The sequence below is a fragment of the Mus musculus genome, chromosome 10, assembly GCF_000001635.26.
Source record: "Mus musculus strain C57BL/6J chromosome 10, GRCm38.p6 C57BL/6J".
In the NCBI taxonomy this organism is placed as follows: Eukaryota; Metazoa; Chordata; class Mammalia; order Rodentia; family Muridae; genus Mus; species Mus musculus.
The window spans coordinates 41,738,872-41,764,261 of record NC_000076.6 but is presented as its reverse complement, the minus strand read 5'-3'; the positions used below and the strand labels follow the sequence as shown (position 1 = coordinate 41,764,261).

At 43.4% G+C, this 25,390-nt stretch overlaps 1 protein-coding gene and 1 long non-coding RNA gene across 5 annotated transcripts in view; one reads left to right on the top strand and one right to left on the bottom strand.

The window, feature by feature from the left end:
• The window catches only part of BC048559 (cDNA sequence BC048559), a 34,014-nt gene extending 16,473 nt beyond the window's left edge, over nt 1-17,541 (bottom strand). Inside the window, exon 1 of the long non-coding RNA NR_152819.1 lies at nt 17,323-17,541. This is a non-coding gene — a long non-coding RNA (cDNA sequence BC048559). The remainder of the gene's footprint in view (nt 1-17,322) is intronic.
• Cep57l1 (centrosomal protein 57-like 1) overlaps nt 1-25,390 on the top strand; it is a 91,029-nt gene that overhangs the window by 45,607 nt on the left and 20,032 nt on the right. For 3 of the 4 annotated variants that reach the window (NM_026643.5, NM_001243074.1, NM_029132.2), the window contains exons 3-5: nt 18,341-18,491; nt 21,041-21,220; nt 23,301-23,422. In NM_026643.5, the coding sequence (NP_080919.3) occupies nt 18,344-18,491; nt 21,041-21,220; nt 23,301-23,422 (450 nt within the window). In that variant the 5' untranslated portion in view covers nt 18,341-18,343. The remainder of the gene's footprint in view (nt 1-18,340; nt 18,492-21,040; nt 21,221-23,300; nt 23,423-25,390) is intronic. The other variant, NM_001243075.1, reaches the window with a different exon arrangement.

Sequence of the window (25,390 nt, the reverse complement as noted above, 5' to 3'; positions counted from 1 at the left end):
AGCCAATCAGCTTGTTCTCCAGGGAGGGAGGGAGGATTGAAAAGAAAAAGACAACTAGACATCACTAAAATGTGACTCCGGCCAGTGCTGAGGCTGAAGGGGTTTATTTTTCTCCAGCCTGCTTTTATACCATTCTAAGTACATGTAAATAATTAGGTCAGTTCTAGGCTAAGGAACAAACAAAGCAATAAGCACAAATAGTCAAGGAACAAACCAGGCAATATGTAAACAAAGTCCTGTGATCTCTGTTTTTTAGGAGCCTATTCAGGTTGTCCAAGATAAAAGGACTGTCACACATTCCTTGGCTGAATTGTGTTTACCTTGAGCTTTGTACTGGCCCAAATGTAAATACTTTCTGAGCCTACTTCCCTGCCCTAGCCCAAAGTCAAATTCCTGCCTAAGCCTGAGCTTACTTCCTTATTCTCGCCCAATGTCTAATTCTTGCCAAGTTCCTAGAAGCAGTCCCAAAATCTCTCCATAGGGGTGGCTAGCATGAGTTTTGGGAATATAAAGGTACGTTTTATATTTTGTGGTCTCTCAGTATCATTAGGAACATCTGTGAACTTATTAAAAATGTTTTGGGTATAAACAATTTTGGATAATATTGTAGGTTGAGTAAGAGTGTGTGCCTGTGTGTGTGTGTGTGTGTACACGTGTGTATGTGTGTATGGAGGCCACCAGTTCATATCAGACATTTTCCGAATCTCTGTCTCACTAGCTCAGTGATTGTCTGGACTGGCCTGCCATTGAGCTCTGAGGATTCTTAGTATCTGTTTCCCACTGTGTTAGGCTATGGGTGCACACATGCATTCATACTGTAGAGTTATGTACACATTTAATCAACTTTTTATATGGGTGCTGAGGTTCCAAAATCAAGTCCTTAAGGCATTTTAAGTGAGCTGCCCCCTCCCCAGCCCAGGCTCTGTGATTTTTACCTGAAGTGCTTGGGAACACACATTCAGGTTTTGTAATGAATGTATAGACTTGACCAGCTGAGCATCCCTAATCATAAAACAATTTGACCATAAACATCATACTTAAAGCTTCCAGATTTGGGACCAATTCAGATTACAGATGTTCACTACCTATAATAACTAAAATGCTTTGCAACATTTGTTCTTTAAGTATCAAACTACCTTATGTTGATCCAATACATGTAATTCCTTGAAATAGGTAATTTAATTCTTATTTTACAAATAGAGGGAATATCTAAGAAACTTTATTAGGATGCCATGGGATTCATCTTCAAGGAGTCTTGCTCCTAAACTGCTATGCTACCTGCTTACTAAATAATACAGGCTATATATTCTTTAATAAGAATGGAATCACAAAAATGTATTATGAGAATAAAAGTCAATGTAAAGATACCATTGCTAAAACTGTAGAGAATGTAATTTTTATATAATTTTGCTTTCATTTTAGGGGCAAGGTCTGACTGCATTGCCCAGTCTTCCCCTTAACTTACGCTCCTCTTCCTCTGCCACCTGTAATTACAGGCATGAGCCTCTCGAAGCTGTTACCTTGCTTTTTCCAGGATATGAAAACATGACAACTGTTAAGAAGAGTTAGGAAGACTGGACAAATACGGGAGGCTGAATCGTTACAGGGAAGGAAGGAGCTTATGCTGGAGATAGTAGCTGTTTATTTTGTTTTGAGACAGGTTAGCTCTGGCTGTCCTGTAGACCAGGCTGGCCTTGAACTCAGAAATCTACCTGTCTCTGCCTCCATAGTGCTCTTCGACTAAAGGTGTATGCCACCACTGTAGCCCTACCCCAGGGGTTGGAGATTGTATTTGTCAGAACTCAGTTCTGAGGAAACTGAATGCTACAGTTTGTATCATGGCAACTTCTCCTAAGTAGTGCTTGGTAATGTTCAGAGTTAAGAGGGAAGAAATGACTTAGCTAAGATTAGATGGCACTTAACTATCAGAAACAGGAAGGAATCCTGATCAGAAGATTCGAACCAGAGCCTTTCCCATTCATTATATTCCTTAACAAAACTGCAGATTCAGCCCTACTCAGACCCATAGAGATGCCTAAGAAAAGAATTGGTATATAACTAAATCCCACAATAGCAGTAACACAAGCAAGCACCTGCTTGCTGCATTAGAGCCATGTAAAATTGGGTGGGCTGCATGTGTACCTATAGCTAAGTGTTGTGTGGTCAGAGATAGGAGGGTGACTCAGGCTTGCTGCTGATCAGGCTAGTTCCCGAGTCCATGAGAGTCCCTGTCTCAACAGAATAGGATGGAATGATAGAGGAACACCTGACATCTTTCTCTGACCTCCACATATGTGTATGCCTGCATGTGCACACACACCTGTGTATACTACATACATATATCACACCACAAACAAACACACGTCTACCTATAATGGCAAGGACTGAATCAGTGATGCTTTCATCAAAAAGGATGTATATTAGGTATGTATTCACATCCACCCCCAATAAAGAAGTTCAAACAAGCTTTAGAAAAAGAGAAAGATGTGCATGCTTCTGGGATCCAAGAACCTTTTCCTTCATTACCCACTGATTGACAGGAAAGTCACCAAAAGAAAAATGCTTTGATATATAATTATCTTTTTCTTTTTTAAAGAGCTGTTGGTGGCAGTTAGCTTTAGAAATGAGAAGGCTGGGGGCGTAGTTCATAATCAGTCCAGAAATACCTTCTAATTTGTACCTTTTGTGTGAGATTTTTTATTACTATAGATATTTTCTTTTTTAACAATTTTGAAGGAGTTTCTTATACTATTATTATGGAGCATTTTAAACACATTAACTATTTTATTAGTTCTTTGAGAATTTCATACAATGTATTTTGATTGTATCCCTCCAATCCTCCCAGTTCCACTCTGACCTCTGTATCTGTCCTACACCACCCACAACCCCCAACTTTGTTTGTTTGTTTGTTTGTTTGTTTGTTTCCCCTTTATAATCCATCAACTACATTTGGCTCCTATACTCCTTGCTGTGGGACCATCCACTGGAGTGCAGCTGATATACTGGAAGCCACACCTTTACAGAAAACTGCTCCCCCATCAACACAAGCCAGCACCTGCCCATAGCTGCTCATGTAAGGGCGAGGGCTCATCAACCCTTTCTCACTCCATGCTGACATGCCTGACTTGTTCTCTGCATGTCTTATGCAGGCATCCACAGCTGCTGTGGGTTCAAGAGGGTCGCAGTCCTGGTGTGTAGACAATCACTCTGCTGCCCTTTCTGCACTGCTTCCTGAGCCTCAGGGCAGGGCTGTGATACAGATGTCCCTTTAAAGAAGTGTTGTGCAGGCAGTCACCCATTCTCTGCACTTGTCATCAGCTGCTTTGTTAACCATCATCCACTGCACAAGGAAACTTCCCTCTCCGGTGGGTCTGTGAGGTGCAATAACCTAGAGGTAGACTGAGAAGACAGTTTGCCACTATGTCCCTTTAGGTTCACTTCTAGGTCCTGTGAGCCCCCCAGCCTGGACCAAACACTCGGGCCCTCTGGGGGAGTGGGCCTTAAATCCAACCAGAAAGGAATGAGCAACGAGAGCAGTGACAAGAACTTGGATTGTTTTGGGGATCTCTGGGACCCCTCTGACCAACAGTGTAGGGGGAGGTACCCCACCCCGGCACTATGCTTTTTACTTAGCAACCTATGGTTTCTGGGATGACATAAGCCCATGTGGGAGGACTCAACAGACTATTTTATGAGTCTCTCCTCTCCTCCTCCCCTCCCCACCTCTCCCCACCCCCCTTTTCCCTCTCTTCTCCTCTCCTCTTCCCTCGCCTCCTCTCCCCCCCTCCTTTTTCCTCTCTCCTGTCCGTTGTCCCCATGTTTGTGCTTGTCTTTAGGAAGCTTATCAAATAGTTGGTTTCCACATGGCTTTTTCAGACATCCTTAGTGTTAATCATCCTTCTAACCCCTTCTCTGATTATGAACATTTTAAAGGACACTTTTAATTTAGTATTATAATTGTACAGAAAGATTTTATCCTAACAGTTACTCAGTACATGGACATTGACATTGAAAGTGGACGCTGGAGCTGGAAAGATGAGTGAGCACTTGAGAGCACTGGCTGTTCTACAGAGGACCTAGGCTTGACTCCCAGCACTACACAGTGGCTCAAACCATATGCAACTCTAATTGCAAGAGACCTATGACCTATGCCCTTTTCTGGCCCCATAGGCACGAGGTACTTATGGGATGTGTGTAGGCAAAACCTCATGCACATAAATTAAAGATAATAAGACTCACTTTAAAAACAATAGAAGTTCCTCAGCTCCACATGGAAACAGTACTGTAACATGACTGAAAGAGCGGTGGTGTATGGAGCCCATGCTCCTTTATGTCTACAGGAATAGAAATGAGCCGAAGGTAAGGCTGTGGGAAAGGCTGCTTTACATCCTATGTCTCACATGTCTACATCCATGGACATTTCCTCCTAGGTAGGAGGGAGGGAGGGAGGGATACAAGTCAGCTCAAATTATAGGAACTGCTGTACTTGGGATGGTGTGGAAGGACTGAGGGCCCCTGTGCCCTGCAAGCAGGGATGAGCCTGGTTGTTTGTATACCTGCTCCATCGGAAAAGACTCGCATCCGGCCAGCCTCAGACTCCCTGTGGCAGTCAGTTCTCAGCTGCTGCTTATTGCCATTGACAGAGTTAGTGGGGACTGTTTGGGTCATGTGCTTGCTGTACAGTGGAATTTGTGGCTTTACACATTTTCTATACATGTGTGGAATATATGTAATTTGTTCAGTGGTTTTGCACTCCTTGGGAAAAATGGCAAATCTGTTTGAACCAGGACTGCACTTCAAAAAAAAAAAAGTGTGGTATCATTGAGAAAAAATTAACTTTTTTTTTGAGAGCCAGGATACTCTGAATACAGTGGGACTATTAACTTAGTGGGCGTGAGTTCTAGGAGTACAGTTTATCATATCAGGACCGTAAATCGTGGTCCTTGGCAAGCACAAAGCTTACTCTTCATCCTGGTGCGTCTGGACCGTCACCAGGACCTGTGCAGTGTGCAGAACTTTGCAGTCAAGTTCCAAAGAGTGTGAGCATGCTTGTGGACTCTGGGGTACCGGTGTTTGTTGTTTTTAATAAGTAGATGGGATGTTTTGTGCTTAGAGGGCTAATGAGAATAGCTAGTGTGGGGCTGGAGTGCTGGCTCAGCAGCCAAGAGCACTTGATGCTCTTCCAAGGATCTGGGTCCCGTTGACAGCACCCAGGTGCTTACAGCCTTCGTTATCTCCTATCTCCAGGGGGCTCAACCCTTCTTCTGGCCCCTTCAGCACCCATGAGTTAGCTCTCACACACACACACACACACACACACACACATGCACACACACACACACACACACACTTTTTAAAAAATGGATAAATGTGATGAGAAAAGAATTTTTGTACTTTCTAATAGTTTGTTTTTATACTTATAAAAACAAATCAAACTGTGTAAAAATGAGAGCCCAAAAACATGGCCCACACTTAAGAAGAAATGGTTCCTGGCATTCAGGCTGATATTCAGGCTGATACTTTGGTGTTCGGGCAGTTTTAAAAGTGTCTTAAGTGGAGAGACAGTTTCTAATTGGCTCAGATTAAAGGCAGATGGCTTTAGAAAGGGTCTGTGCTTGCATCTTCCAGTTACTTTTGCCACAAACTTGATACCTTCTTTGGAGAAGAGAAACTAGAGACTAAACAAGGACCTTCCACATGCTAAGAATGTATTCTACTAAGAGCATACTGAGATGCACCCTCACCCCTTGGGAGCATTTAAAATTAAATTCCTGCCTGAAAGGGTTTTAAATTTATTTTGTGGTTCCGTTTTTGGCCTTGCTGACAGTATGAATTCAGGTTGCAAGCTTTGTTAGAGGATTAACCCTTTCCTTTTTAGTCTCTATATGTGTGCATGTATGTACATGTATGTGTATGTGGGGTTTTGTTTTTAATGGGTGAGGGGAACACATGCCTCATCTGGTTTGTGTCAGCTTGTCCCTGGCTATCAGGCCTTGCCTTTTACCTTGAGATAGCATCTCTCTGAGGGCTCCAGACTAGCTGGCCTGCAAGCCTACAGGGACTCTGCCTCCTGTCCCACTGTGGTAGTGCTGGCATCACAGACATGAAGCACCCTGCTTTATGTGGGTTCTGCTATTCAATCTCCAGTTCTCATGCTTGCCTGTGAAGCAATCTAACCATTAACCCAACTCTCCAGCCCCAAAGTATCAATTTTTATACAAAAATGTGTTTGTGATATAATGACTAGATAGAAATTTTCAAGCTTCTTTTATATTATTTTTCTTTGTTTTGAAAAAAATGTTTAAAATGTCTAGTATTATAATGTGGGAAATATTTAAAAAGATGAACAGGCTTGTGCCTCTGCCCTGATGGCCTGACCGGCCAAACACTGATGGCTGACCCGTTTTATCTCGTGGAGACTCTCTGGTCTGGAACTCCCAAAACATCTCCACCCAGCTCACTAGGTTTCTAGTGGTGGGTCACTACCACGCCAACCTCATGCTCCAAATCCCCTTGTGGTGCACATTTGGCAAACCCGTGCTTTGCTGCTGTATCTTTCTCTCTTAAATCCAGACGAGCCACCATGTGAAGGAAAGTACAACACAAACTCAGTTCAGAAACAATGGTAACTCAGTCTCTGGGCCCAACAACTAAAACCTAATCTTGTAAGCCTTATTAAAATATGATTCGTATGGTGGCAAATCTTTGCGGATCTGCCATGATTCCAGGAAACTCTAGCAGCTACATCTTACCCACATGCTGTCCACATTCCAAAAGGCCCAAACTCTCTCATCCTTCCTCTCTTCCTCCATCCAACCTGGAAGTCCCGCCTGCTCGCCCAGTGATTGGCTCACAAGAAGCCACCTGAGCACGTGACTCATTGCTCATTCCTGAGAGCCTCTCCCAGGACAGCAAGTAGCACAGAGCCATCCAGAACATTATTGTGTGTGTGTGTGTGTGTGTGTGTGTGTGTGTGTGTGTGTGTGTGTGTGTGATGGGGGTTGCTTATGCCACAGCATGAATGTGGAGGTAGAAGGTAGCTTTGTGACGTCGGCTCTCCTCCCACCTTATGTGGGTTCTATAGAGTAAACCCCATTCCCTTGGCAGGAGCTTCTACCCACTGAGCCATCTCACCCACCCACTGTCAATTTCTGACTGATAGGTTTATTTTTCATTTATTCTTTGTTGTATCTTTCGTCTTTATGTTCTTCCAGCTTTTATATGCTTGGGGTATTCAGTTCTTGGGGTGCACAAAAGAATAGTACATTATAATAGAGCAGAGGCTTAAGTTTGACCATCAGATACTTGCTTAGACCCTTACCATCCATTTCAGAAACTGTTCATACTCATGACAGACACTTAATAAACCCCAGGTCTTTTGAGGCATTTCTTTCTTGATTCCTCTTTGATGATCTTCAACTTAAATTTTCATAATATTCAATCAAGGAGTTAATTAAAACCATGTTTCTATTTCTATAGACCTAGGTTGGACCTAGCAGGCATTAGAGATGGGCCACACAAATGGTATGTAAATGATACTCATTTTATACACTGATGCCTTTCAAATGCTTATTTACTCTTAGCCATCTTTGAATCATCTAAACAACCAACATAGATCTGCTAAACACAAATCACTTTTGGGTGGTGTGATGGTTTGAATATGCTTGCCCCAGGGAGTGGCACTATTAGGAGGTGTGGCCTTGTTGGATTAGGTGTCACTGTAGTCGTGGGCAATGAGACCCTCATCCTAGCTGCTTGGAAGACAATCTTCTAATAGCCTTCAGATGAAGATGTAGAACTCTCAGCTCCTCCTGCACCATGCCTGCCTGGACACTGCCATGTTCTCACCTTGATTATAATGGATTGAACTTGTAAGCCAGCCCCAATTTAATGTTGTCCTTATAAGAGTTGCCTTGGTCATGATGTCTGTTCACAGCAGTAAACCCCTAACTAAGACAGGGGAGAAGAGTTTATTTTTATCATATGTGTATAAATGTCTTGCTGGCATGCATATCAGTGTGCCATATATATGTATCTGGTACTCTTGAGGGTCAGAAGAGGATGGCAGTCCTCAGGAACTAGAGTTATGGATGGTTATCAGCCATGTTAGATGGGTGCTGGGACTGAACCTGGATCCTCTACAAGAGCAGCAAGCACTCTTAACCACTGAGTGTCTTTTCTCACATGTAGGCTGCCTGCGTTGCCATCTAGTAGCTAAATGACCTTGAGCAAGTTACTTCTTAGTTGCTGTATGCTAGTTAGAAGTGAGTACAGGTCACAGAGAGAGAGAGAGACCGCCATTCCAGCTGAGGTGTCTGGACCAGGCAAAGTTGACTTCTGGTCAAGAGGATGGTGTGTTCCAGAAGAGCCAACGCATGCCAAGGCAGAAAATGCATTTGGCTGAGCTTTTCCCATTGGCTAGGACCTGACATCACGTTCTTATTCTACCTAGCTAGTCCCAAAAAGACTGGTGTGAGGAAATGAAGGATGGTTCCAGGCCTTCAGATTCCTAGAATGGAGCAGTGGGGGCCAGGGATGAAACATCTGTACAAAGTCTTACAAGGTGGGAGACATAAAAATTTATTTATTCATTCATTCATTCATTCACTTATTTTGGTTTTTCAGTACAGTGTTTTCTTGTGTGTAGCCCTGGCTGACCTGAAACTCATTCTATAGATCAGGCTGGTCTTGAACTCGGACATCCTCCTACCTCTGCCTATCCAGTTTTGGGAATAAAGATCCACCACCACCTTGGAGATAAGGATTTTAGTTCTTTGTCTTAAATACAAGTTTTATTGTATTTGGTGGAACAGACCCATATTTGATATTTCTTTTTGTAGCTTACTAATTTCTTTGATGTTCTTTGACATTTCTTTCGGAAAAACTGAAAGTAGACGCCTATCTCTTACTCCTTTCTGGGGGGCCACCATTGTGCTTTGTTCTTTGGGTTGAACTGTGTATTAGATGCCTCATACAAATGCACCAATAAGGTGTTGCCTTTTGTGTCTGGGTTGCTTCACTTAACACAATATCCCCGAGCCATTATTTTAGCACACACCAGAATCTGATGCCTTTGAGATTTTTAGGTTAGTAAATGTTACTATCTGTTGTCTTTTCTTTGTTTTAGACATGTGTTCCTTTGTTGCCCAGGCTACATCATACTCCTACTCTTCATGCTTTGGTCTAGACTAGTGTTAGAGTGAGAAGTATACTTGGGCCCTCTTGAGGGGCTGCTCTCAGTTCTTCTGAATGCATGTCTGGACGCATAACTGTCCTTTATGACACTGACAGTTACCACTCACCTCCTCCCTTTTAAAAGCTGAAAGACTGCCATTTGAGGCCTTTGTAATGCCTCTGCTCTGCATCCCTGGCCAGCTCGGTGCGGTTGTGTGCTTCTCAGGACTTCCCATCAGCCGCGAGTGGTGATGCTTCTCACAGGTGATGATGATCATCTGAACAGCCTTAGTTAATTTTTCTGTATAACTTTTCCTGCATATTATTAGCAACCAATGTGACTTCATTATAGGACCATGCAAAAGATCCCACCTAGTCAAAAGTTTGCTCTGAATTTATTACCTACTGATGTTTCTTGCCAGGATCCATCTTCCTATGATGGGGACTTTTTTTTCTTTCAAATGTACAAATGCTAGTTTTAAAGTTAATGATGATTTTCAATGTCATAAGATCATTAAATATATTTGCATATAAATATAGTAAATGTAAGATAATCTGATCCTATAACACCTTTTATGTAAAAGTCATTGAAGGGTTGCATCTGAGTTTCTGGAATTTAATGGACATGATGCGTAGTTCTATAAAGTCACTGCATACTTTTTTTTGTTTTCCGAGACAGGGTTTCTCTGTGTAGCTCTGGCTATCCTAGAACTCACTCTGTAGATCAGGCTGGCCTTGAACTCAGAAATCCGCCTGCCTCTGCCTCCCAAGTGCTGGGATTAAAGGCGTGCGCAACCAACACCCAGCCACTGCATACTTTTTAAACTTGCAGTTACACTTCCGTATATAATTAATGTTCTGACACTTCTTAGTCTATGGGTTGTTTACAGTATAATCTGTTTTCCTGGGAATGAGCTGTTTAGTGAATGGTCAATCATAGCATTTATTTAATTGAGGTAGAAGGAGAGCACATTTTATAATGTGCAGTAAGTGTGGAATTAGAGCAGGAAGGAGGCAGAAAAGCTTTGACCTGTAAATATCCCCAGCGTGCGACCAAAGAGGATTTGTCTGGAACAGCTGGTATCTTTAAAGGATTTTAAAACAATTTTCTCAAGCAATATACAAATTAGATAGAAATTTCTCTGGCAAAAATATGGGAAAATACTGTATAAAAACTTGTAGAATATTTTTTTAATAGCATGACTGAATTGGCACCAAAGTAAGAGAACAATATGACTGTCCAGATAATAAGAAAGTGCATCTGCACAGGGCAGGTGAGCCCTGTCTGCTGCTGAAGGTGTCTTCTGGTCCTTCGAGGCTCAGATCGTGGGCTTTAAGAGGAAGCTGCTTGCATGGCAAAGAGAAGCCTTATTCTTGGCTGAGTCAGAAGTTCAAACCTGACAGTATACAGAAAGGATGCCTAAAGTGTCAAACATTGCATGGATGGTTTATGAAAATAACCAGCTCTTGAGACCAACTTCAGACCCGCATGCACTCCCATGTTTATCCCTGGCTTTACAATGAGTACACCTGTAGCTGTAAAGGGTTGCACCACTTGGCTCCCAGTGGGTCGAATGCATGCAGGCGCGTACACACACACACACATACACCATCTAATTTTTGACATGTGTGACTAGCTCAAAGGCTGGGCACTCCTAAACCTTCCCTTAATAGCAAATGACCTCCTGCAGTATTCCTGAGACTCCTAAACTTCCGCCTGTCACCCTAATCCCCGAATTGGCCACTTTCCTGCATTCTTACATGGCTTGTTGGCTTTCTCTCCTGCAGCTCTTATGTCCCATCCTTCTCCCCCAAGTCTTCCTTCTCCTCCCTCCCCCACCTCTCGCCCTAGCCCATGCAAATCTAAGGGTCTTGCCCCATATCCCTTTGCCCAGCCATTGGCCGCTGGTATCTTTATTAATCGATCAAAAACCAATCGGGGACAAGGACCTTCAGCATTTGGACATGCAGATTCCCAATTTGAGGACCAGGTTATTTCAAAGCATTGGAACCAATCCCCAATATAGACCTGTCCTGAGAACTTCCCATCACAGCCCTTGCTGTGTCTGAATTTGTGCCCAGCCTCCCACCCCCACCCCCAAGGTCTCCACCTAAAAGTTTGTTTTAATGGGGTTTGGGTATTGCAGAGACCTATCGGGAATGAGCATAAATCACCTTTGCAGAAGAGTCTTTTTTGTGTGTGACGTAGGAAGTCAGAGCAAGGGCTTTCACATGGTAGGAAGCACTCCACCATTGAGCGACATTCCCAGAATGATTTAAACATGAACTTCAAAGAATTCCTCAGTTCTATGAAATTAATTGAAAACCAAGAATTCTACAATAAGGCTCACTGGTGGAGTACCAGTTAGGGATGTGCAAGGCCTGGCTGTAATGCAAAAAATGAAGACATATGAAATGGAAATTCCAAGATGCACTGTGATCACACCTGTAATCCCTGCTCTCCGGAGGCTGAGGAGGGAGGCTCTTAAGTTCATGATCTGGGTGCTTTGAGCAAGACCCACTCACAAAAACGAAATCGCTGACCATAAATTAACCAGCCACTGCAAACAGGTAGCAGACCCCACACATGACAGAGATTGAGTTCTCAAATTATCAAAGAAAAGTAAGTTTGTCGAGAGACTTTTCTGTAAGAATATGCTGCTAGCAAGCTACTTTTAGAATGACGGCTTTGCTTCTGTTTACCATTCCAGAGGACAGAGCCCACCAAGGTCGGGGGGGCAAGGCGGCTGGAGCTTGAGGCCCACCCAGCAGTTAGGAACAGGAAGTAGAACAGGAAGTGTGGCTAGGCGCTCCTCTCAAAGCCCGCCCCCAGTGATTACCTCCTAAAAGTTAGAGCATTCTTGGCTTGCTGGAGAGTGAGTGACTGAGACTCAAACTCAGCAACCTCTAAGAAAGTGAAGTCATGTCCAGTGAGATTAGAGAAAAACCGTCCTGTTCCGCCTGCCTCTGCAGGGAGTTTGGCTGCGCTTCCCACAGAGCTGACTCAGACGCTGAGGCAGGTGCTGGGCTTCAAGGAAGCAGAGACGCCACTCCCAGAGTGGAAGTGCAGGCTGAGGTATGAGAAGGCCGAAGCTGACTTCTGGGCCCCCGGAAATCAGGAACAAAGTATTGGGGGTCCACAGGGCCTCAATGGGGCTGGGACTGGGGGCACCCAAACTCATGGGCATCTGGGTGTCACTGAGTCTCGAGGAGTTGGGAACAGAGTCAGGGGCCTGCGGGCTGAGGACAGCATCTAGTCTGGGGTGGGGACCAAGGGGAGCTCTGGTTTAACTCAGCAGTGATTGTCCTTAGCTTTGTGGTGGTTGTGGCTTGAAGCGCAGAGAAGCCTTCTACAGGAGAATTAAGCGCGGTAGTCAAATGCCTTCTTCATGGCTCCCCACGGCAGATCTTGATGAAAGAGACAGTCCACTGTTCTAAGCTGTTTATTGACGACTGCTCATCGTGGAAAATGGATACATACCGTACCATGCCAACTTCTCGGGTGGACCCGAGATTAAATACCTTTTGCTGGGAGATAGAATGTCTGGAAAGGGAAGCTTATTGGCTAAACCCTCAGGGCCTGTAGGTACTTCATTAGCATGGAGAACTCTGTTCTGTGCCTACATGACCACAGATCAAGCTTCCTTATGTGTCGAGTGCGACTTGTATTCCAGGCCTGGAATCTGGCAGGGAGCGGTGGAGTTGCCTAAATCTCAGGTATATGTCCACCAGGTCTCTGGGTCTCAGACCCACTCTACCTTACCAAGCTTCTTGTCATGGTTTTACCATCCCACAGAGAAGCAATAGTCAAAATCAGTGACAGCTGGGACATTTCTCACACTGATGTAGGAAGGTTTTAGAAGATAAATAAATCCCAAATAGGGCTATGGAAAAAGAGAGTCACACCTAAACACACCATGACAGTTACTGCAAAGCTACAATAGTCCCCAGAGAGACAGCCAGCCAGCCATGCTGGGAAGGTGGAAGATAGAGAGAGCATCATAGTGCTTCCAACCCAGAACCAGACAGCAGCGTTACCTTTCTTCTTAAGACTGCTCAAGACTTACATTATTTTCCATTTGTATGTATGTGTGTATGTACAGGAATGTAGGTGGAGGCCATAGAGGCCAGAAGAACATAGCTGATCCCATGGACTTAGAGTTCCAGGGGGTTGGGAGCCATCTGATGTTTAAGTGCTGGGAACAGAACTCAGATCTTTTGCAGTACAGCAAGTGCTCTTAAAAGCTGAGCCATCTCTCCAGCTCCTGCACAATTAACTTTTAAAAGAATGTAAGAGAGATATTATGATGCAAAAATTAATAAAATTTGCCCTAATGCTAACTAATCTGGACTTTAAGATGCAGACTTTATGAAGGAGGAATGTAGATGCAGCAAGGAATGGTGAGGAGGCACGGTGGCTGGGCTTGGAGTGACAGGAAGCCGGCCCCGTCATGGAGGTGCAGTGTTCAGAGTATTCTTGGGACCAGCCACCACAGAAGGGAGGGAGGGAGGGAGGGAAGCAAGCAAGCAAGCAGGAAATGTGAATTTCAGAGTGGAGTGAAGTGTCAGGAAAGATTTCACAGGTCCCCCTGGGTTCTGGAGCTGAGGCTGTCCTTCAGGTACGTTATGTTAACGTTATGCTCATGTTATGTTGGAGCAAGAGGGGCCTGATACAGAGTCCCCAGAGCAGACAAGGCAACAATGGAAACAAATGCCATAAATGCCAAGTTGTTTAAGTGAAAAATGTATAAGTCCATTTATGTAAAGTTTAAAATCCATGAATACCAATACAGTAAAGGTGTGTGCCAGTGTACTACAGTGTTCCTTTAGCTATATGTATTGTATACAATTTTACTTTTATGTGTATGGGTTTGCCTGTGTGTATGTCTGTACACCATGTGTGTACCTGGTATCCTCAGAGGCCAGACGAGGGAGTCAGAGCCCTGGAGCTGTGGTTACAGTTCCCTGTCATGTGGATTCCGGGACCTGAACCCAGGTCTCTGAAAAAGCAGTCAGTGCTCTTAACTGCTGAGCCATCTCTATAGCCCTGTAAGCACAAATTGTGTCTTATAAAATCAAATTCTAAGATACTAAGAAGAAACCTGTTGATTACTCTTGTTTTCTTTTTGTGGTAGGGTCTTGATGCATAGCCCGCACTGACTTAAAAGTCACAATGCTATTACAGAAGAACTAAGTTTAGTTCCTAGAACCCACATCAGGCCGCACACAGCCATCTGTGTATCTATCTCTATAGGTGCCATGCCTCCTTCTGGTCTCTGAAGGCACCCACAGATACATATATATACATACATACATACATACATACATATGAATAAAAATAAAAGAAATATTAAAAAATTTTTGACTCTTTTAGGTCTTTGGATTATGCCTTAATATTTCTGGTTTTCTTGGTTTTACTGTACATGTTTATGTACCTAAAGAGTGTAAACAGAGGGGCTGAAGTCTTGGCTCAGTGGTTAAGCCTGCTTGCTAGTGCTCTCGTGGACCACCTGGGTGCAGATCCCAGCACCCACCATTTGGATTCTGGTTGTAGGGGATCGCACACCATCTGGCCTCTGATGGCACTGCATCAAATGGCACACCCACGTGTATACATGCAGGAAAAGCTCTCCTGTCCATAGCATAAAAACAACCTCTAAAAGAATGTAAATACAAAAATACAAGTGGCACCATATGGATTGGGCTACTTGTAATTTTAGAAGTTTACTTTTCCAAAGTGTATGTATGTAGAGAGACAGAAATACATACCCCAGAGTTTGGGGGGCAGGGGAATGGGAGGGGAGAAAGAGAAACAGAGAGAGAGAGAGAGGGAGAGAGAGAGAGAACGAGAGCATGTGCATGCCCAGTTCGCCTCTAGCCTTAACTTGCTAGTTGAGGATGTCCTTAAGCTGCTGATCCTCCTGCCTCTGCCTCCCAAGTGCTAGGATTACAGGTGTGAGCCACCGTGCCCAGCAAGCTACATTAACTTTATAGAAGCCAGGGATGCTGAATAATTTCCTTATATGCTCACAAGTTGTCACAAATGGTTCTAGACATAATGGTTTCCCTAGTCTTAATACAAATGAGACCCACGTTGCCCCTACTTGCATATTTCTACAAAATTCACTAGGTTCCCTTGGTGCCTTTCACGGCTGGAGTCTATTGTGTGTTGTTCTCTTGTTCAATATTTTTAAAATACATATATGTGTGGGTATATGCAAATGAATGCAGGTATGTGAGGGGCCAGAGGTGTTGGATCCCTCTGGAGCAGGAGTTACAGGTAGTTGTTTATAGGGTGCCCATTGTGGGTGCTGGAAACAGAACTCTTATCCTCTTCAGGAGCAGTATTTTAATGGCTGAGCCATCTCCCTGGTGTCTAAGGTCCTTTTAGTGATGCTAGGTAGCTCTGCCCTTTGCCATACAAAATGCTTTTCCATTGTTTTCAGAAACTTCTCATAGAGATACTTGTGAATATGTCGCTTATAGGTGCATCTTCCCACTCTCCCTACCTCGCCTTGCTTCTCTTCCCTCACTCTTCCTCTTTCCTTAGGTCCCATGAACTAGAGAAGGTTAGAATGACCTGACTATATGCAGTTCAGAGCCACACCTTTCCCTAACCAAGTAGGGCTTTGGCTTTTAGGTGAGACTTTGTAGTTGTTTGTCTTCCACCAGAGAGTTTTCCTCCTAGGATTGCTCAGCTGTTTCTGTAAACAAACAGCTGCTAGGTATGTGTGCTTGATTACAGCACAGGAGCACGTTGTAAGCAAGAACCCACACTACAGTGGGAACTTGTCAACCAGAGCCTGTTGTGTTGTGCTGACAAAATACTGAGGTCATCAGTTTATCAGGAAAGATGGCTGGGCCTGATGGTGCTTGCCCGTAATTAACCTGACCTACATAACAGTTTTAGACCAGTCATTGCTACGTAGTGAGATGACTAGGGATTGGGGATGGGTGGTTGGGGGAGTGGGGTATCATGGCTCATGGTTTCTGTGTGGTTGGCTAGCTATCCCTAGCTAGCATTGAAAGATAGCATTGCATAGAAGTCACATTGCAGAGGAGGCCCGTTAGTAACAGCTGAAAACAGAAAGAGGACAGGCAGCTTGTCATCACCTTGGAAGTGGGCCCTAAAGCTCCCTTGTACTAGAGTCTTCCTCCTAAAGGAAGCCAGCCCTTAGCTTATGGGCCCTTTTGGGAAATTATGATCCAAACCATAGTAACTGGCTTTTCTCGTGTCCTCTTTTAAAGAAGTTATTTATTGGGGGGTGGGGGGGAGTATGTGTAGATGCTGGAGGATACCTTTATGGGTGGTTTTTCTCTCCATGTGCCTTCAATTGGATTCTGAGGATTAAATTCAGGTTTACGCAACAAGTATCACACCCCCACACCCCCAGCCATCTCACAGAGCTTTACTTTCATTCTACAGATAGTTTGTTGCTGTTTGTATCTACTTGACATGAATTACAAGCAAGTCTCATTATTGACAGTCTTCTGAGTAGTCATGATTTTTATCAACAATAAACCTATGCCAGTGTGTTTTGTTGCTTGTTGTTTGAGACAAGATTTCCTGTAACCCAAGTTGGCCCTGAACTCCGCAGGTAGCAGAGTGTGACCTTGAACTCTTTATTCTCCAGTATCACCCTTTCTAGTGTTGGGATTGGGATTCTAAAGGTATAGCATGGCCCTGGTTTTGTGGTGCTAGGGATCAAAGGCCCTGGTTTTGTGGTGCTAGGGATCAAACTCAGGCTTTGTATATAGTGGATAAGTGTTCTTTCCCCTGAACTTTTTTTTTGGACAGGGTTTCTCTGTCTAACCCTAGATGTCCTGGAACTCATTCTGTAGGCCAGGCTGGCCTCAAATTCTGCCTGTCTCTGCCTTCCAAGTGCCAGGATAAAATAAGTGTGCCACCGCTCCTAATCTTTAATTTTGTGCCAAAATCTGATTTGTGAAATATATTTTACTTGGGTCAGAGGAGTCTTCATTTTCCAAATTGTGTAGAAACTGACATAATTTTTTTTTCCTAGCCCATTAATGGAGGGCAAGCCAGGAACTTAGAAGGGAGCATTATACTGAATGACTCCAGTGTTTTGAGGAGAGTCTCACCTGCCTCCTTCTGTCTAAAGATACATATCAGTCTTCAGAACTTACATACTCTGGGGACTCTAGTAGACTCCACTTCATAGCGAGCCAGTGTGATGAGCCAGCCATGACTTAGTATCTTGCGTTGAGGGAATTAGCCCGCACACACAGGAGAGACAATGTCTGCCCAGCCATAGCCAAGAGGATGGAGACATGCTCAGTAGGTGGTAGCCAGTTACAGTCAGAGCAGAGCCTGGGTGTTTGCCAACCTGCCTCACTTAGGCAAATGAGGTTGTCATGGCGATAGCTGAGGTAGAAAATTCTAGAAGCTACAGTAGAAAATTCTAGAAGCATCTCCTTTGCCCTTCTTAGGAATACAATCATGGAGAGAAGCCAGATTTTGCCTTTTTAACCGGAAAGCCCTGAAGTCACAGAAAATAATGTAATGCAGAAATTAAAAAAAATATATATAGTATCTTTATAATGGCATTCTTCAGTTACGTTTATAAAAAGCTTTCTGGCTTAGAATTGTGCCAGTGGGAGTTACTTGTTAACAAATATTACCTCATTTCCTCCAGTGTGTCTGTGAGTTAATAACACCAGCTAGCATTCCGTGGTTCACAGCAGATGAGTAGAATGGAGGTTCACTAAGTGGAAGTGTGTTTATCAAGGATTAGATTTGGGAGTCTGACATATGCAGACTTTCCTTGGAAGCCCATCTGCCATGTCCAGTAGTACTATGAAAGACTAGAGTTAATGGCTCTGGTGAAAATCTGCATGGTCTCTGAGTATATACGTAAAATCCTAGACTCAAATTTTTGTGGTTAGGGTATATGTAACTTAGGAACCCCTGGGAAAACGGGTATTTATGTCACCTGCTCATTACTTGCTTACTTGCTTACACAACAAATAGCTGCTTTATTACTGCTGAGTTTAACCAGTTGACGTTGTAGTAATAGTTAAGTTTGTAAATGTACATCTGGGTAGTGTATTGCTAACAGCTATGTGCTGTGTCCATCAGTGTGTGAGGTATCTGTCCTTCAGATGGGATCAGTAACACCACACCCTGTCTTTCTGTTTCCCACAGACAATGGATTCTGAATTATCACAGAGTATGGTTGGGAGCTATCTTAACCCTCCAGAAAGAATGCATCTTCCATCATTCACGCAAAATGAAGCATTTCAGAATTGCCACCCTGGGACCCCTCCTAAAATGTTTAATAGTCCAAACAACCAAGGTAATGTTGTTAATATCAAACTTTACAGAAAGTCAGGAGCGGGGCATGGCATGGAAGTACCCTTCCTGTAGTTTTATAGAAAGTGCTGTGATTGTGTTTTGAGTAGTCACACAACTGTTAATCACGAGGCTACTGCTGTTCCCTGGGAGCTTACATATGTCACTCACCAGTCCTAAAAATAGTTGTTTCTTCAGCTATAAGCTACAGATTAGTGCAACAAGCTAATAAATATTATACAATTATAATAAAAGTGTCTTTGAAAACAGAAAACTACTCTTTTAGGGGTAAAAATTAAAGGCCAGAGGAGTGGTGCCACATGCCTTTCACCCCAGCACTCGAGACGTAGAGGCAGGTAGATCTTTATGAGTTTGAGGCAGCCTAGTCTACACAAATAGAGAAATCCTGCCTCAAACAAACAAAGAATAAAGTTTTACTACTATAGGTAAAGTGATAAACTACAGTTTTTGTTTAGGTTTTTCTTTTCTTTCAGGGTCTCACTCTATAGCCTCAGACACACTCCTTCCTCCCTGTCCAGGCAGGTGCCATGACACAGGCTGTGCACAAGAGAGCCCACTGTCTGGGCCGCCATACTCCAGGCTTTGCGCATCCTTCGTGCCCAGAGCTCTCTGTGCCCCATGACACTGCACTCTTTGGAGTTAGCTGACCTGGGAAGGTTTCCTAAGAAGGCATGCAGACCAGGCTGAAGATGAGTCTCCATTTCTTATCTCAGTCACATGACTGTGATGTTGGTCTTGGTGGCTTCAGAGGATGGCACTTTCACTGAGGAGCACTTTCTGCTCTTCTTACCTCTCAAGATTGCTCTCTACTTATAAACGAGGTTCTTTTTCTATTAGGTTTCTTGTCAATTTGGAAATAAAATAAAAATCCAAGGGACTACTAATAGAGAGATGGCTCAGTGGCTAAGGATGCATTAAGCAGCTACCTGGTGGGGAACTGGTGCTGGTGTGTTGTCCTCAGACCTCTGTGTGCGTGCGCCATGGCACATGCACACCCACACACACTCGATGTACACATAAAAATAAAAAAGGTAAATAAATATATCAGTAAAAGAGAGAATAAAAATCTAGAGTTGGAATCCTTCTGACCTAGATAATCAGAATGCCACTGGAATCATATCATATTCAGACAGCAGTCAGAATTCACACATATTCAAAATTGTCCTTGAAAATCCCTTAGAAAGCCTTCATAGCCAAGTAACTATAGAAAATGACTATTGCAATGTTTTAAACATAAACCTAAGACAACCTCAAAATTGAATTAGAAAATAGGACTCCAGAGATATTTTATAGTTTACAAATTACTTTGTAAGATCTGATTATCACCCTTCAAAAGAAAATCTGTAATAATGGTTGCTGTCTTAGGATTTCTATTGCTGTGATTATAAAACTAAGTGGTTAGGAAAGGATTTGTTTCCACTCACCACTGAGTGCAGCCCGGGCAGACTCAAGGCCGGAGACATGCAGCTCACTTGCTTACTCCTCATGCCTGCTCAGCCTGCTTTCTTGTAGCACCAGGATGACCAGTTCAGGAACAGAGCTGCCCACAGCGAGCCAGGCCCTCCCACATCAATTATAAATCCAGAAAATGCACCACAGGCCAGCCTGGTAGAGGGCTTCTTCTCATTTTAAATTCCCTCTTCCCAGATGACTCGGGCTGTGTCTGTCAGGTTGACAGAAACAAGCCAGCTCCATGACATTAGTAAATAAATGAATTCTGTTGAGTTTACAAACCATAAGAAAGTAATCCAGAGCAGTGGGCCAGCTACCGGTGTCAGATAGAGAGCAAACAAAAGTCCCAGCACACATTGTCCTAACTATATGTACTACTAACTGAATAATTGATATTCCACTCAGATCTAGGTTTATCATTTAAAATCACAACTTAATAGAAAATGTAAAATCACATTTGAAAAACTGCTAACTCTAAATTTATCTGCATCATGAAGACACCAGTATAGCTAAGTAAAAATCACAGTAGCAAACATGCTCCTTGTAGACTTCAAGCCCAGGTGCACGAGCCTAGCACTTGTCTGATCCATGGAAAAGCTGTCCCGCCTCGCGTGTCCTGATCTTTAGTATTACTGCTGGGACAAGGAACAAAAATGGTGAGAATGTGAGGACAACTTTAGACCTCAGTTACCACACTCATTAGTTGAAGGACGTGCGTCTGGAAATAATAATCATCCTGATAAGTTCCTTGTGGTTCAGTCTTAGAAATCACGTGTTCTAGTAGTAGATTATTGTTTTTATAAGGTACACCATAGGAAATGTATACCTTTGTACTATCATTCTTATTATTTATATTATATGTAAATATATTTATTTTATCATTTCATTTACCATACATAACATATGCGTATATTTATGTGAATATGTGTATAGTTAGTTATATAATTAAACACTACAGCATATTTACTGGTTACTGGTAAGCAAACGTGCCCTGCTCCTGGTTTACTCTTACCCAGGTTACTATGGTAGCCGTTTTCAAAGAGTTTCACTTAAAACATCGAGCACATTTCTTTTCGCTAGCACTTGTTTCAGCATTAAAAACTCTCCAGGAAAAGATTCGTCGTCTCGAGCTGGAGAGGACACAGGCTGAAGACAACCTGAACCTTCTGTCCAGAGAAGCAGCGCAGTATAAGAAGGCCCTAGAGGAGGAGACCAACGAGAGGAACCTCGCACACCAGGAGCTGATTAAACAAAAGAAAGGTGAAAGGACCGAGGTTCTCGGACATGTGGGGTGGCCAGAGTTTACAGTCTGAACAGTCAGCCCAGGGAGCTGCCTCAGCTGCCTCTGCTCTTCTGTCATAGAAACTGTGAGAAAAAAACAAACAAACAAACAAACAAAATAATGGGGCTGGTGAGATGGCTCAGTGGGTAAGAGCACTCGACTGCTCTTCTGAAGGTCAGGAGTTCAAATCCCAGCAACCACATGGTGGCTCACAACCATCCGTAACAAGATCTGACTCCCTCTTCTGGAGTGTCTGAAGACAGCTACAGTGTACTTACATTATAATCAATAAATAAATCTTTAAAAAAAAAAAAAAAAGAAACTGTGAGGCCTTGGTCCTAGGCATTTTGCTGTCTGTGGGAAACTAATGTAACTTTGAACTTACTTGCACGATACCTATTATCCTAGCTCGTAAATACACGTAGGGGACATGTACTCCGCGTACTCACATGTACTCCAGGCTGGCCTTGAACATGCTGTAGCCAAGGATGACCTTGCACTTCAGACCCTCCTGCCCTCCTGCTCCCACCCCAAGTAGCGATTGCAGGGGTCACCGCCACAGGCGGTTTGTGCAGTGCAGGGGACTGGAGCACTCTATTAACTGAGCTGCATCCCAGCCCGAGTGCGTAAATATCTATCATTTAAATCAGTCATTAAAAGAAGTACTTAGTCACGTTGTATTTGGAAGTTAGAATATTTTTAGAATAAATAGTAAACACCAGCTTAGCCTATAAATATCATTAAAATGCTTATATATTTGATTAACAGTAAAGCAATGGTAGTAATTAAACAACATAAAAATGAGTGGAAAATAATTGTTTCAACTTAAGGAACCCAGAATTAATTAGAGGAGATAAGTACGTAGGGTAGAAACTTCTATGGGAATTATGAAAAGAACATTAGATAAGAAATTAGAGTGTGAGTTCTTTGTATAATTTTTCCCTAAAACGCTTCTTGTTTTCCTTCTAAAGCATTCACACACGTAAATACAGCACAGCAAACAGAAGGAAGGATAAGAACCAGAAACTGAGACAGCTGACAAAAGCCAAACCGATTAAAGAGAAAGGACTAACAGTTGGTTACTCACCCGTGTAGGATGCACTGAACAGTCAGTGCCTAGGAGGACAGAAGACAGCCAGGCATGGTGGCGCACGCCTTTAGGCCAGTACTTGGGAGGCAGAGGTGGGTGGATGCCTGTGAGTTCCTAACTAGCTTGGCTACATAGCAAGGTCCAGGCTAACCAGGGATATATAACAAGAGACTCTGTTTCTCACACACACACACACACACACACACACGCACGCACGCACACGCACACACACATGCACACACACACATCTCAGGGTAAAAGCACTTGCTACTAAGCCTGATGATCTGAGTTTCCTGAGACCTAAGTGGTAGAAAGAGAAAATGGACTCCCTCAGTTGTTCTCGGAACCCCCCCATTCATATTCTTTCTCTCTTTCTCTTCCTCTTCCTCCTCCTCCTCCTCCTTCTCTCTCTTTCTCTCTCTCTCTCTCTCTCTTTCTCTCTCTCTCTCCTCCCCTTTCCCCTTTTAGAAGTATGCCTTATGTCTTTTTAGGGGAAGATGTTGTCAATGGAGTCATATATAATTAATGAGATATTCACCAAAGTGTGTTTAAAGTCAGTGAGTAACAGTGATGGCTGTACAAGAACAAGGACCTGCATTAGAGCCTCTAGCACACCTAAGAGTCTCAGCATGGCTGTGAGTACCTAGACCTCCAGCTTCAAGGGTTGATGACAAAGACAGGCAGATGGTAGTTGTTTGCTGGCCAGCTGATTCAGTGATCTTCCTGTTCTGTAAGAGACTTGGCTCAAGGGGGTAAGGCTGAGAGCAATAGAGGAAGGCACTTCACATCTTCCTCTGGCTTGTATGTGTGCACACATGGGTGCACAGACACACACATTTGCACCACGTGTATAACAACACATACCATGCACACACAAAGTCACTTTAGCATTGGGTTGAGTTTACATAATGACTCTCTGATCTCTGTAATAATCAACTAATTAGCTCATTATTTTTGTCTTTGCTTAGATATAAGCATACAATTAAGCTCAGCCCAGTCTCGTTGTATTCTTCTAGAGAAGCAATTGGAATATACAAAAAGAATGGTTCTCAATGTAGAACGAGAAAAGACTATGATCCTAGAACAACAGGTAAGCATATTTCTCTCTGAGGAGTGCTAATATAACTTAATATGCTTTTGACAAATATAATATGGGGAAAATGTCATGTTACAACCATAGTAAGATATAAGTGTATGTCTAGGAGATTGTCACCTACAGCAATGGTAGACTCTGCTGTTTAGGCCAACATTTTTACAATGAAAACAAGAAAAACTTAACATATAATCTGCAAAGCAGATAAGAAAGAAGCAGGAGGTGGAGGAGAGGGAAAGGAGGGAGGAGGGGGGAGGGAGGGAGGAGAAAGCAGATAGACCGTGCACAGCCACCAGTTCAGACTCTACAGATTTAAGTCCCAGAAGTTCCACCTGATGCTGTGGCTTGTCCCTTCTGAAGGCATTTGTGACTCTGCAGGGCAGTTGCGACAATCCTTCTGACAAGTGCCCTTCTGGTTCAGGAAGTCAGCTTAAGGCCAACTTGGAGCAAAAAGCTGGGAAGTATCAGGCTTTGCCAAGTTGGGTAAGAAAGTAAACAACCCAGATCAAACCCTATTCCAGGTAGGAGCAGCCTAGAAAGCCTTAGACACTAAAACAAAACCTAAAACCAATTACAGTGGTCCTGGATTCCCAGTGTTCTTAGAGACCTCAGATTGTTCACAACCCTTTTTCCAACACATTGAGAAACTTTCAATCCAAACCAACCAGGCAGAAGATGGAACTCCTGAATGGATCAGCATATATAGGATACATAGGCATGCCCACAAGTTAGTGTGAGTAAGGTGTGGCTCTGACAGCTTGACATCTCTGCGCTCGCAGTAGTCAGGAATGGGGGCTGGGGGGGTGCAGCTAGAACAGGGCGACCACTGAGCTGAGAAGCCTGAGCCTCTCAGGACAACATAATTAGACTTTATCTCTCTCTCTCTCTCTCTCTCTCTCTCTCTCTCTATCTCTCTCTTGGTTTTTCTAATATAGGGTTTCTCTGTGTAGCCCTGGCTGTCCTGGAACTCACTCTGTAGACCAGGCTGGCCTCAAACACAGAAATCTGCCTGCCTCTGCCTCCCAAGTGCTGGGATTAAAGGCGTGCGCCACCACTGCCCAGCAATTAGACTCTACCTCAAAAGAAAGAGAGATGGGCAGAGGAGGAAGAAGACATTTTCTCTCACGTATTAGAAACCATAATGTAATCAAGCCAATTTGAGAAAGAATAAAATACCTAAAAATGAAATTTAGAACTAGTAGATCTACTAGATGGTCAGTAGACAGAATTCAAGAAATGAACACATGTCACCCAGACCAATAAAGGGACAAAATTATGGTAAATTCAGAAAATAGGAAAAGGCAGCAGATCAGACTGAAAAAGGAAGCTCTATGTGGATATATAACTGGAGCTTTAAAATGGAGAGGAAAATGATGTAGATCTAATAGTTAAAGAGACTATAGCTGAGCACTCTTCAAAAGTGATTAAAAAGTAGAACTCTACCTCAGAGTCAAGAGGTACCTAAGATAAGGTGGAAGGTTGCCAGATGTGGAGGCGTAGGTCTTTAATCCTGATGCTCTGGAGGCAAAGGCAGGGGAATCTGTGTGAGATCAAGGCTAGCATGGTCTACAGAGCGAGTTCCAAAACTACATAGAGAAACCCTGTCTCAAATAAATGAATGAATGAATGAGTGAGTCAGTGAGTGAATGAATAAAGTGGTTAGTGTTTATTTCTGCTTAGGCATTTCCATTGGTGGTTGCTTTGGGCCTGTGGTGTCCTGTCAGGGACATACAGGAGATGAAAACACTCACCATGCAGTCAGTAAGCGGGAGCAGTGCAGTGGAGGCCGAGATCTTACGACAGCGTCTCCCACTGGCCTGCCTCCTAAGCCCCATGGATGGACTGTTGCCATCGTTTCCTTCTCAGCACATTCTGCCTGACATAGCAAAGGCTGACTTCGTGTTGCTTTTATGGCCTGTGTGCTGGGTTTCTCTATCTTTAACAGTGCTGGCTTAGTGGACATAA